Source organism: Genypterus blacodes, unplaced genomic scaffold (genome assembly GCF_046128005.1).
Source record: "Genypterus blacodes isolate CSIRO-AG114 ecotype Tasmania unplaced genomic scaffold, CSIRO-AGI_Gbla_v1 ptg000094l_1, whole genome shotgun sequence".
NCBI lineage: Eukaryota > Metazoa > Chordata > Actinopteri > Ophidiiformes > Ophidiidae > Genypterus > Genypterus blacodes.
In genome coordinates this window covers 1,228,579-1,242,171 of record NW_027466898.1, presented here as the reverse complement: position 1 = coordinate 1,242,171, position 13,593 = coordinate 1,228,579, and the positions used below count along the sequence as shown (strand labels likewise).

Sequence of the window (13,593 nt, the reverse complement as noted above, 5' to 3'; positions counted from 1 at the left end):
GGTTGGGTCCTGAGTCTGAGGCACAGAAAAGGGCAGCTGGGGGTTTAAGGTTTTGGCTGGAGGCTGAGCCAGGGCTCTCCAGGGAGCCGGGTAAGGGGACAGGGGCTGTGGCTGCTGCAAAGAGCTGGTGGTGTGGCACATACGCAACCATCCTGGAGCTGGCGGCTGCTTCGGCACAATGAGACCACACCCTCTGGCTTTAACACAGCCTTTCTTTTTCTGAGTATTTGAAAAAGGGGCCTATTCAGCTGACCTAATATAAGTAGATTAGATTTTCAAAAGGATTATGTTAGTGAGGGTTGATCCGGGCCAGATTGTTCTATTATGTAGCTACTTACTTACATTTAGGACACACACAAATTAGTCCATTTAATGTAATACAATAGAAATTAATATGAATGAAAATGACTGGATCGCAGTCTAATATGTTTGGCATGTTGAAGTGAAATTTGCAGGTATAACATGTTTGCAACTTTAAGGTCCCAATAATAGATTTTATTGTTGGGATGCCTTTCCCTTTGTCATCACTCCACCTTCACGGTATACCAAATGTGCTTTTGTTACTTGTGATTCCACTACATTTTTTGTCTAGCTCTGTTTTTCTTTGTTTCAAAGTTTCAGCCTCTTTCAGACAGTTAAGAATTACCCAGTTACACAATCGCTCTTAAAATGTTGAGCTTTAAAGCAGAGAATTTAGGTTCTCTTTGCTTATTTGAATATATTATTTATCGTCATTGCACAAATACCAGATTTAACTAATCCTGCCTATTAGGAAGAGTGGGCAGCCACAGTGCTGCACAAAAGAGCCAACTCCAGATCTCCAGCCTAGTGCCTTGCATAAGTGCAGGGTTGAAGGGTTGAAGTTGAAGGGACATTAACCCATGCAAAAGGGCCAGGGCCAGCATGACGGTCAAACCCAGGACCTTATTGTTTGAGGCAACAGTGCTAATCATTAACACAGTCAGTTCTGCTTTGACAGCAGAGGAAGAAGAATAAAGTGTGCGTAGCAGCTCATTAATGCGTTCACTGGCTTTTACCAGGGACACGCCTTACTAAAAAGGCATCACTGATGAGATACTGGTGCACTAATTTACGCCGTAGAAGCTTTATGAATGAGCTCTGGCGTGTGTTTCTATGAATTATTCAGACATTGTTGCAGTTATCAGTAAAACCAACATTAAAGAAAAGCATACAGCCTTTCTGTTCCTCAGGATACTGTATGACCAACAGTGCAACAGGATGGAGAGGATTTCCGTCTAAGCACAGTGGATATAAGCTTGCTGCTAATGAAAAGAAGTATTTATTCGGCAGCCAGTTTGACTGTAAGCCAAACGCCCTCGAGGGCTCATTGATGCCTCGGATCCAATCCACCCTGTAGATGGCAAGCATATCGGACCCAGGGTCAACCTTTTGTAAAGCACTTTGAGATATGCAAGGAGAGATGAATGTAAAAATTAAGTAAAGGATACTAAGTGGCTCAGTTCAGGTTTATGAGAGGATCTGAAAATATCTGGGAGCCAAAGAATACAAATGTTCGTATTTTCCCAGAGACGCCCATGGCCATAGTGGTTCCCCAGCAAGTACCCTCTTCAAAAAATCTCCACTCCCACACCCTGTTACAGCACAAACCCAGCAAATACACACACACACAGAGAGGGGGGAGAGGGAGAGAGAGAAAGAGGGAGAAGAATGTAACATGAGGGACCACCAGCTGTTGCAGAACACCCAAAATACCACCATCATAGAAATCTGGCACTAGTTGACATGCACATTTCTCCCTATCTGTCTCTCTCACACACCCTCACACATGAACACACAATCAAGATGCCCAGGCTCTTTATATCCCGTCATTGAAACATCCTATCATCGAAAGATACACAAATGCAGGAACCAGCAGATTGAAACATACTCAACACTCATCCAACAAGCCATGTTACTACAGTATGATCCTCAGTGGTTCAACTGCACACAAAAGCTTCAAGGATCATCACAGGAAGTAAATATGTCCAATTATGCAGCTGAATAAACATGTGTAGGACGTAGAAAAAAATACATTTCCCTACTATGCAACACCTGATATATAGAGGAGACATCCTGCTGAGGAGGGTTCCCTTGGCATCTTATTTCAAAAGCATTTCAGTTCTCAAGCAGTTGAAAGTCCTCACATTTGACATCTATCATAACTCTGCTGTATAGATGTCCAGAAGTCATAGTTTTATGATTCATATAAAGGGCAAAAATTGTCAATTCCAGCGTGGAGCAGCGCTTTTCAACGACCAGCTGCAGCTGAAGAGCCCTTTCGACCCTTTCCCCTGTGTGTTGGGTCTAAGAGGTTTGAGGTCTGGCTGGTAACCTAACTACCGCCATTATGCCACCTAATAATTGTGTGAAAGATTTCAAAAGTGGCGCCCACAGCAATGCCAGCATCATCTGTAAAAATGCTTTTGGCGAGTCTGTAATGATGTTGAAGTAAAGGTGTTTCTTTAGTCAGGGAGTAATGCTAAAAAGGCGATGACAGAAAAAAAGAGCCACACATCAGCAAACATCATACAAACTAAAGATGAAGGAGAAGAAGAATTTTGAGGCTGAAACACATCTACAGTTTCTACATCTCACACAACGCAATCAACCCAAATATGATATCATTTTAAACACTTTTCTAAACGGTCTCTGATAACACCGTATCCACACACACACACTTCCATTCATCCCCCACACCACGCACAGTGGAGTGTGGGTAATGTGATATCGTGCTTGTTGAACAGACTCTTAGCAAGCAGATGGCCAGCTATTCAGAAATGTCTGGGTATAGAGACGACAGGCAAAACCATAGAAAAGGGGAGATGGAGGTTCAAGGCCAGGCCGCACAACCACAAGAATCTTTAAAAAGGTTGTGTAGGAAACGTTCAGAATGATCAGAACGTTCTATCCTTGTTCTTTACTGTGCCGTGTATCATATGGTACCAGGGGGAAAAGGACATTTGCAGAGAATTAAATGCTTTTGATTGTGATAGATTGTGATTGATGCGTTATTTTTTTCAGGTTGCAAGATACAATCAGGCAGCTGCTACTGAGGTCAAACAAAAGTTCTCCTTAACTTAGCCAAGAAAGTTGTAATCTTATGAACAAAGTCACTTTCAGTACCAAATCTCCAATTCTTCAGTCATATCAGGTGCAAAACAGGGAGTGATGGAGATCTTGTGAGCGCCGCACCTCGTCTCCAAACAGCTGAAAACACCACGCGCCTATCTCTAAACATTTTGGTCCCTCTGTGATAGTCTTGGCTCGGATGGGGAAAGGGTGCGGCTCAATTCTCTCAGGGTGCGCCACAAGAATGGGAGGAACATGAATTGATGATGAAACTTGAAAATGTGTGGTTCATAAAACAAAATGAAGAAGGTTAGAGGGGGGATGAAGCTGTTACATCTGTGAGCCAAAAACAGAATTCCCCCAGGTCGTACAAAACATAGAAAAACAATATAATCACACTAAAATTTACAAGCAACCAAATGTATGTCAAGTTCACTGAACAGTGTCAAAGCTGCTCCTTTGTGGCAAATGAGGCAATAACTTGGTGCTGTGTGAACAAACAGCAGAAGGCTAACAGGTGAACAAGGCATTTGACATTTGCCTCACACAGCTTACACACATTCCTACATCAGCTGACAAAATCGAGTGTGTGTGTCTTGAAGTCCAGTGTTCACAATAGTCTCAGTACTGTAGGTGCCACTGTAGTGAGAATAGACTTGGAAGAAAAATGAACCCTTAGGAAAGTCGATTTACAGACTAATCAAGCACTTTATAAAATAACTGATTTGAATGTACACATTTAAAAGCATATTGGGGCGTTTCAAACGGTTTTGGTTAATATGAGGGCATGTGGTCTTTGTGAACATGTTAAATATCCATTTTTTAGAGTCTGCTCGCCTTTTAATGGCCAGGGAATTAAGTTTAATCATACAAATGTGAGGATAACGGCCTGTATCTTACCTGGTTGGTCCGTGAGGTGATTCAGATGTCCATGTTGTAGCTAAAGCGGAGAATCCATCCACGGTAACACGCTCAAAGTATCTGATCACATCCACGCACCGACACTAGTTTCCCATTAAAATCAGGCGCATTTGGAGACAAGTTTACAGCTCAGGCAGAGGAAACTACAGCCGACTCAAGCGTGTGTGTGATTGTTAAACAAAAAACAAAGACAAGCCCTGCTGTTCAGCGGTGATGAGTGCACAGGAGAAGCGTGCGTTCCCGAGTGAAGTGTTGAGTGGAGTGGAGTGGAGTGCACAGCAGCGGCAAAACACACATGAACCTCCACGCTAGGAAAGAGAGGGAAATAGAGAGATTTCCCTTCTAAATAAAAGCCTCAGGCAGGTCTCTTTGTTCCGATGCAGTGATGACGTTCTGGAATCTAGAACAATGTCATGACGTTTGATAAGTTAAATAGATTTTAATCGGGGCTGATCTGGGCGTTCTGGGGGGCTGAAGGATAAGAATCAGAGACAGACCGACAAATTGATTGTTTTCAAATACAATATCCTTTTTTCTAACACAAACAAAATCTGTTTGATGATGATGGTGATTATTATTATTAGTAGTAGTAGTAATAGTAGTAGTAGACATGTGATTCTATCTATCTATCTATCTATCTATCTATCTATCTATCTATCTATCTATCTATCTATCTATCTATCTATCTATCACTTACAGTAATGTATCACATACAGTGTGTCAAATCATATTTTAAAAGGTGCTTCAGCGTTTGGTACAATCGGGTTTTATTTTGAAAATATTTCCCAGACGTTTTCTTCTTTTCTGTCTGACTTTTCTGTCTTGACTCTGATCTGTAGCCTTGCCGGTGAGGCGAAAACATAGCGTGGCAATTCCCATGTCTTATTGTGAGAAATTGGTTTAACAAGTACTCACATCCTCTATTTGGCTATATGTGCTGGGGAAATGAAAGTAACCATAAAATGAAAATAACTTAAGTATTTTGAAAAATGAAGTAAGTAAAAAAGTCTACCGTGAGATGAAACTCTCCAAACCGGCGTTTGGAGAGTTTCATGACGTAGACAAAGATTATAATGGTGATATTTTATGATCTTTTATCTCATGAATGTAACATCCAAAGGACTAAAAGTAATTCTTCAAATGTCCCTGCCGATTACCTATTGGAATATTTCGCTTTATTCATTAATAATCCGTGAAGAAGCTGTTAAATCATGGTGAACATACATTATTACATACAGTAAAAATAAAAATTGTACATACTGTAATAGGCTATTTACTTTGTCAAAATACTTGCTGTGCGTGGCTGCCCTCTACTGGCCTATAATGGCTCTTGCGCTCGACCCCCTGCAGTTTGCTTACAGGAACAAAAGCGGAGTTGGCGATAATGTAACCCCACTATTCTTTATTTGTATGTGCCTTGATGGCCCTGAAACACATAATTATTTTCAGTGGTGTGACAGATCCTCTCCTAAATGTATTGTAATCAACACAAAACATATGTATATATTAAAAATGTACAGATAAACATCTGTTTCTATTGAAGTGTTTCACAGTTCCACAAACATCTAATTAACCAACAGTGGCAACATCAGTGGTCTCTTTGTCAAAGCTCAGAAAGAAGGACAATGCAATGGGCATCCATACAGCAGAGCCTGGGATCAAACTGTTCCTTAATCAAAGACATCAATCTATCATGCATATATTGATGATGAAACTGCAGTATTAAGCAGATTATGTAAACTCCACACAGACAGGATCAGAGCCTGCAAAGTGATGGAAACCCATAACCCCTGTTGTAAGGCAACAGTGCCAACCATTGCACAAACATACCACGTACAAATGTAACTTCCAGAGACATGCATTTTCATTAGTGGCTTGCAGACCTAGGCCCAGCACATCTCAATTTAAATTCTACACTCAACCCTTTATTGTCTTTGTTGTGACGTCAGAGAAGTACAAAGTACATGAAGGCAATTCACAAAGATGGCTCATGCATAAATATTGTTTATCCAAGGCATGTCCCTAACTCCCCGGTCATTAAATGTCGTTGAGGTTGATCTGGGCCCATTCTTGTCTGGTTCCGTTTGAGTAAAACCTGTTAATGGCCACTCAAAATTTGAAACGACGCTCCATGTGTTTGTGAAATGTTTTTTAAAGTAAGTGGCCCACAGTCTGCAAACCCCAATGTAATCAATGATACAGTCTATTGGACAGAAGGAAAGAAAGAAAGAAAGAAAGAAAGAAAGAAAGAAAGAAAGAAAGAAAGAAAGAAAGAAAGAAAGAAAGAAAGAAATTCCTTGTATTGTTGTTTATTTGTATCATGGTCTATTGTGTACCCGTACAGAGTGAAGGTAATTTGTCTTTGAGGAGTGTACCCGCTATCGACACGTTGCCATATCAACGGATCGTAGATAAATGAAGATAAGCACAGACAGACAGGGTCACGTGACGTGGGGTTAGTCCAAGGAGAGAGAACGGGGGGCGTTCCTTGCCTCCCTTTGCCTCTGCTGTTGTCTCTCACCTGTCAGGTTAAAAACAAAACTAACAGACGTCAACATTCTACAAACGCTGAATAGAATTGAATAACAAAGTCAGAGTCATGGAGGATTCGCCCGTCAAAGGTGGTTTTCATAGAACCGAGGTTCAAAAGACGACATGGGACGTCCCGGCGAGGTACACGGCGCTGCGGTCGATCGGCTCCGGTGCTTATGGGACAGTTTGGTGAGTATAAGCGGGGAACCTTTACCACGAACGCACACACACACACTTATTATGCATCAGTCAGTTCATGATGGCAGGTGTGTGTTGTTAAAACATTCAACGTACACATTGTTATGTTATGTTTATCGTTTTGTCTGGAGTTTATTATAATTGGCAGCCCCACCTTATAACTCTTTAAGGGTGGTGTAAAATTATATAGGGGCTATGATAAGTGAGACAAAGCACATTAAGGGTAAAATATATCTGTGTGTATCTCTGTCATTATAGCAACATTGCTGAACAGGCCATAAATGTGTGAGAATGTATTGATCCCCCCTCCTCATCCCCCGTGCTTACACGTTTTATGGTCAAAGGTATCCTGCATTGTTGTTCACCAATCAATATTACTGCCTCATATCACAAATGGTTTTCTTTACAACTTATGCATTTATGGGGGTCTGAAAATCTGCATTCCAGTCTCAGGTCGTGTTGCATGCAGTCCAAGGAGGAGGCCTCCTGCATGACCGTGGCATCTGCTAACAGAGGCACTATTGTCTGCCTGAGGCTACATTGCAAGTCAATGCAGGTCCTCAGATAAGACAAGAATCTCCTCCAGCAATCCTGTCTACTGGAGTCCCAGATCTCAGCCACTGTTTGCCCAAAGAACAACCAGTAGAATACCTTAGATTAAGTTTACGGGTGCAAAGTGAAGGAATGAATGGCTGATAAAGTCACATTATTGATTATAGTTATAAATTACAGTTACAAATGCATCACTCAAGTGCCTAAATGCGCTATTGATATGAATGCTTCATTTGAGACAAGACTGAAGACTGGTTTATAGCTTGGCTGAATAATCTGTTTTAAAGTAAATCTGTAAAGAGCCTCAAGTATGGTACCTGCCACACCTTGTCTGGGTAATTGTCATACCTCCTCCAAAGGACACCCATGAAACTGCAGAGACCAATATTTATCCAACTTTTATGGAGATTTACATGTTTTACTTCACTGCTAAAGTACTTTGCTGCTCAATGGGTCAAATTCTTACATGTGTACCACAGTTTGAGAACCGCTGTTGTAACTAATTTGAAAATTATCATTCACCAAACTGGGAAGCAAATGCATACAAAACGAGTCAGTTTCACGAGTATGACACGTACCCTCACTGTTCATGTTCCTGTATAGCTCTGCCATCGATCAGAAGACCAAGGAGAAGGTGGCAATCAAGAAACTGTATCGACCTTTCCAGTCCCTCATTCATGCCAAACGGGCCTACAGGGAACTCCGACTCCTCCGGCACATACAGCATGACAATGTGAGACCTTGAATGAATGGATGACAGGATTGAGGTGGTGTTCACTGCACAACATATGACGTTTATAGGATGAACACAATAACATAAACACCTTACAATATAATGACAAGGACAGTTCCACCATTATTCAACAGAAGAACAAAATGTCTTCAGTGACACTTTGGTTTATTGTCCTTGCCAAGCTGCATTGGTTTGTTTTTGAAACCCGCATGGTGCAGTGTTGACACAGAATACCACTGCTTCTGTAACTGTCCCATACTTAGCGGTCAGACAGGGTTAAGGTTAAGATGGAGAAATTGTCATGTACTGATTATAAATAGAATACAGTGGTTTTAAAGTCCTAATTGTGTAAAGAATATGGTGTCAAGTTATTTAAAAAGCCTCCATATATACACCCACAATGTCATTCTTCTTGAAATATCAAGATTCTTATTTAAAAAGTAGTCTTAACTACGGCCCAAATACTAGAATACTACCTACAGAAACCTAAAGAAAATGGATGCACAGTGGTATTGCTGCATTGTATACAGAGCTGTATAGTACAAACATTACACCTATGCACACTGCACATAAGAAAGTGACGGACAACTTATGCTTAGATGGTGAAATGTGTGGTTTACATTTGCAGTATGGTAACATGCAAGAAATGTGCTGTTCTCCTAAAGGTGATCTGCCTCCTTGACGTCTTCACACCTGATTCCACACTGGAAAAGTTCCAAACCTTGTGAGTTGGAAGGCAGAAACCACATTCCTCTGTTAGTTGTTGCAGCTTGTTGAGACCCGATGAGTATGTGTGTGTGTGTGTGTATGTGTGTGTGTGTGTGTGTGTGTGTGTGTGTGTGTGTGTTTGTGTGTGCGTGTGTGCGTGCGTGCGTGCGTGCGTGCGTGCGTGCGTGCGTGCGTGCGTGCGTGCGTGCGTGCGTAAGTGCGTGTGTGCGTGTGTGTGTGTGTGTATATTCATACATCTACATTGCGCGTGTGTGTGTGCTCTATGAATGGCTATGAGGGGCAGTTTGTCAGAGCAAGCTTGTTCATGTTTGCTTCGTTTGGTTTATGTAATTTATTTTGCCGTAACCATAGCAGTGAATACTTGTAAAACCAGTCAGCTCTCTCTCTCTCTCTCTCTCTCTCTCTCTCTCTCCCCCCAGCTATATGGTAATGCCTTTCGTAGCACAGGATCTGAACCACATTATGAAGAAGCGGAGATTAACTGATCGCATCATCGCATACCTGTTCTACCAGCTTCTAAGAGGCCTCAAGGTGCGATTGAATCAATCATTTATTTGCTTGTAGTGAACAACACAATTATTCCAAATTTGTCGATCAATCCCATTGAATGCAATAATACTGAAAATGGTCGGAAACATTTGGTAAGATATAGACTGGTAAATGGAGAGCATGACTTCTATAAATGAACTCCCTCTGTACTATGATTACCACTGACCTTCAAATATTGCACTCCATCTTATGCTCTCTGCAATTTGTGCAGTTACAGATATCTAAGAAGTTCATTCTGTGTGAGTGTGTTTAATGTAAGCTTAGTTGTAAGCAGACTGTACAATAAGAGGCTTGATGCATGTGTGATTGTGTGGTGAATGCCAGGTCAATCTAAGGGCTACAGCAAGCAGGGAAGAAAGATTGTCCGGGCCTTAGACTTCACACTTGGCTGCAAACTACCACACAGCGGCGAGGTCATACACTGTTAACATTAGCTTGACTTGAAAATAAACTCTTGATAGCAGAAAACTGGACAATTCTTTCAACATTTTCTTGTTTATATGCCTATCCCCTAGTGTCATGCGACAGACTAGACATTGGTAGTCACACAAAGGTGGATTAGAGTGTTATTGTTGCTCTCTGCAGCTGTCACTTCAGCCACACGCCATTCCAGAGGATAAAGTGTAGCTTGACAGCATACACCAGCATCTTAAGTGGATATTTTACAGCTTTACCCATAATTACTCCATTCAATAGCCACTCAATGTTCATCAATGTGTCAACCAGGAGCAGCTCTGTGAAAAATGAAAGGGAAAGCACGTTTTAGAATGGAAAATGAGAATAAGTGCATGTGACCTCTGCAACTCTGCAAGATTTGGCCCTGCTTACTGAGCCACACACTGAGCACAGTGTTGCATAGCTCCAACACAGTTGTCAGTGACACAAACATGTAGCGGTTATGAAGGTCTGCATATGTGTGTGTGTGTTGTTTAATATATTGTTTCCATGCCTTTACAGTATATACACTCTGCAGGGATCATTCACCGGGTTGGTATTTCATCATTTAGTGTCTATACTGACTTCTTGCCTTTTCTTTTATGTCTTTGTACTATATGATCATCACTTTTGTGAAATCATTGTGTTATTCATGAATCTCCTGTGGCTCGACTTTTAGGATCTGAAACCTGGTAACCTTGCAGTAAATGAGAACTGTGAATTAAAGGTAAGATAATGAATATTGATTTAAGAAAAACTTGTCAGCCGTCAAGACGACACATTATGATTCACAATTTTGTGATTTTGTGTTCAATTTTTGCACAAAAATTCCTAACATCCATATCCAGTCTTTAGCATTTATTAGAGTATTAACGTCAGGGCAATTTCACTCCTTTTCTCTCAGTGTGGTAATCTTTAACTGTAACTATCAGATCTTGGACTTTGGCCTGGCTAGACAGACGGAGAGCGAAATGACTGGTTATGTTGTGACGCGCTGGTACAGAGCACCAGAGGTCATATTCAACTGGATGCACTACAGTCAGACAGGTAATATTAAAAAAGAATAATTAAAATCAACCTGCCTTTAATAAAAAAACATTCTCAATTCCCTCTCTCTCTCTCTCTCTCTCTCTCTCTCCCCCCCCCCCTTTCTCTCTCTCTCTCTCTCTCTCTCTCTCTCTCTCTCTCTCTCTCTCTCTCTCTCTCTCTCTCTCTCTCTCTCTCTCTCTGTCTCATAGTGGATGTTTGGTCTGCCGCTTGTATCCTGGCTGAGATGATTACGGGTCAAGTTCTTTTCCCAGGACATGACAGTATCCTCAAACATTCAGCACATTGTTTTGCACATGATATTTCCTTCTCCAATCATATTCCAGATCTGGACCAAGATGCATCCACTGATACACCCATCATTTTTACTGATATTAGTATACAACATTTGTGGAAACATTCTGATCTCAGAAAATCAGTGATTGATGAATGATTAAAATGATGCCTTTCTAAAGATTCTTTAACCAGCCCGTCCAGGTATCGATCAGCTGAAGAAGATCCTTCGCTTGACAGGAACACCAGATTCTTCCCTGGTTAAGAAGATGCAGAGTAAAGATGTAAGATCAGTGTACAGAACTACAGAACAATTCTACATAATATCACAGTGTGGGTGGAGCCTTACGCAACTTATGAACACAATGATCTCTGGTCCGAGATATTACTGGAAAATAGCACATCCATCTTTAATATTGTGTCATCTGCTTTCCTTTAATTTGAGACTGTGCTTTGTAATAAATCACAGTCAAAAAAATAATACTGTTTTTCAGGCACAATCATATGTCCAGGGTCTCCCTCAGCAGAAGAAGAAAATCTTCAAAGATGTGTTTTCCTCCATGGATGCAAAGGGTACACTAACCTGCAACACAAACAGAAAATAATGAGTCACAGCAGATAACATTTTGACCTAATGCATACATCTCCATAGTAATTTTGTGGATTTAAGATTGTAGCAGTCACTCATTACCTTATTTTGTCAATGCTATAAATGAACAAGAACTGATAAGACATGGAAAGACATTTTAAGCAGTTGGAAAGTGACTGACTTGTGAAAGTGAGAAATTCTAACACTACAACTGCTTTATAACTGGGAAATCAGTAACACTATTTTCCATTTCCGATCCTCCAGCTGTGGACCTACTGGAGGGCATGTTACTGCTGGACCCAGAGACAAGACTGACAGCTAAGCAAGGCCTGTCTCACCCCTACCTGGCTGAGTATCATGACCCAGAATGTGAACCGGACTCCGATCCTTATGACGACTCTTTTGAGAGCCTGGAGCTCGCTGTTGGCGAGTGGAAAAGTAAGTCCTTGTGGAGAGCAGAGTTTATTAGAGGGAGGCTGTGTGTTTTACAGTGTGCATATCAAGCCCAAACTTGTTGTTTTTCCAAATAGGTCTCATCCACATGGAGATTATGACCTTCGACCCGGACAACCCCAGGAAGACAGCCATGTAGGGTGATGTGGTAGCGCCCCCAGGTTTTGCTGTTTAATTAATACATCAAGGTCAACAACATTCTCAACCTCAGAATTTTGTTACTGCATTATGCGCATTTATGTTAGGTCTGCAACATCAATTCTTGTCAGCGTATGACAAAGCGTCATGCAAAAAGTACTTCTTTAAACATTGATTTTTAAATATCATTGTTACCTTCCATGAAAGAAAAAAACTGCTGTGTTCTCTTTACAGAAAGGACATGTAGTAAATGTACAGTGTACTACCTCTTAGCACGTAGGAAATATCAGTGAGGTAATTACAATTAAGTTTCAGCTAGTCTGAGATAAAGAGGGCTTAGACCCGCTACTCGCGTATGTAAATGTGTTTCTATTCTTGGAGCTAAGCGGCTGGTGTGTTGTGCTGCCTTGTTGTTTATAGATGCCAATATCATGTAACTATAATGTAAACAAATTAGCAAAGTAATTCAATAAAAACAAATAGAATCTAATGCATTCAGAAAAATTGCACTGCCTTGTAATAAAACATAAATCCTAAATCACATTGACATTATCATATACATACTCTATGACATTGTCTGTGTAGTTATTGCGTCTCATTTTCTATGTTTTGTTACAAAACTTGTATGAACTTTCAGTAGAACATGTAATGCAGTGTCATTCTTTGCATCAGGATGGGTTTGGAAAGATGCAGGAATCCGTGTCATCTGATGATTATGGACACATTGATATGTCACTTCATTAAGAATGTTTCCTTCATTTTGTCTATAATTATATCAGTTTTGTGTCCACTGTAATCTGTAAATCCTTGTTTGCTACTTTGAATCCGTTTCCTCAGTTATCAAAACCAAAATAATTGACTGATGTGTTTGTTGTGATATATGTTTAGATTTTAGAACGACTAAATGGTATATATATTTGGAAAAGGGCCATTCAACTTTTACACTAGGGGTATACTGTGAGCATGCATTGATGCATTGTGATGCACAGATTCTTAAGGTTGGCTATTCAACTGCGTCAATCAATGCATCAACTGATTGTTATAATTAATGATATTAATCAAGTATTTGGGGAAGAATTACAGAAATAAAAAATGAATTCACCTTAATTAAAGCATATTCCTCCTTAAACCATGACTAGATTGAGATCCTTTGTACTTCGTCTTTGTGCGCCACTAAAAGTGTGACTGTGGCTACTATTACTACAACTACTATGGATCCAGAAACATTATTCACAATGAAAGAGATAATTAAGTCGTTGGAATTGAGATATCATGATGTACCAGATACCTGATCAAATTTAGTTTACAATCACTAGAGGGCAGCATTGTATAACTCTTCGCTGAGGAGTAGTGG

At 40.6% G+C, this 13,593-nt stretch overlaps 2 protein-coding genes across 4 annotated transcripts in view; one reads left to right on the top strand and one right to left on the bottom strand.

Moving 5' to 3' along the window:
• plxnb1a (plexin b1a) overlaps window positions 1-4,267 on the bottom strand; it is a 51,728-nt gene extending 47,461 nt beyond the window's left edge. For all 3 annotated transcript variants that reach the window (XM_076159362.1, XM_076159364.1, XM_076159363.1), the window contains exon 1: window positions 3,991-4,267. The gene's annotated coding sequence lies outside the window, so the exon portion shown is untranslated. The remainder of the gene's footprint in view (window positions 1-3,990) is intronic.
• Window positions 4,268-6,487: 2,220 nt separating this feature from the next.
• Window positions 6,488-13,116, top strand: LOC143007873 (mitogen-activated protein kinase 14A). Its single transcript, XM_076159371.1, has 12 exons — window positions 6,488-6,732; window positions 7,897-8,026; window positions 8,692-8,750; window positions 9,175-9,286; window positions 10,262-10,291; window positions 10,419-10,466; window positions 10,672-10,786; window positions 10,978-11,049; window positions 11,264-11,343; window positions 11,554-11,632; window positions 11,913-12,086; window positions 12,179-13,116. Exons 1-12 carry the CDS (start codon window positions 6,611-6,613, stop codon window positions 12,238-12,240), a joined length of 1,083 nt encoding a protein of 360 aa, XP_076015486.1. The 5' UTR covers window positions 6,488-6,610; the 3' UTR covers window positions 12,241-13,116.
• Window positions 13,117-13,593: the final 477 nt, after the last annotated feature.

Excerpts from the sequence above, each read along its gene's own strand:
- LOC143007873 (XM_076159371.1), top strand. The coding sequence starts at position 6,611 with ATGGAGGATTCGCCCGTCAAAGGTGGTTTTCATAGAACCGAGGTTCAA. Across the intron at positions 10,467-10,671 it reads ATGAGAACTGTGAATTAAAG|ATCTTGGACTTTGGCCTGGC; the intron begins GTAAGATAATGA and ends TGTAACTATCAG. Across the intron at positions 10,787-10,977 it reads GATGCACTACAGTCAGACAG|TGGATGTTTGGTCTGCCGCT; the intron begins GTAATATTAAAA and ends TCTGTCTCATAG.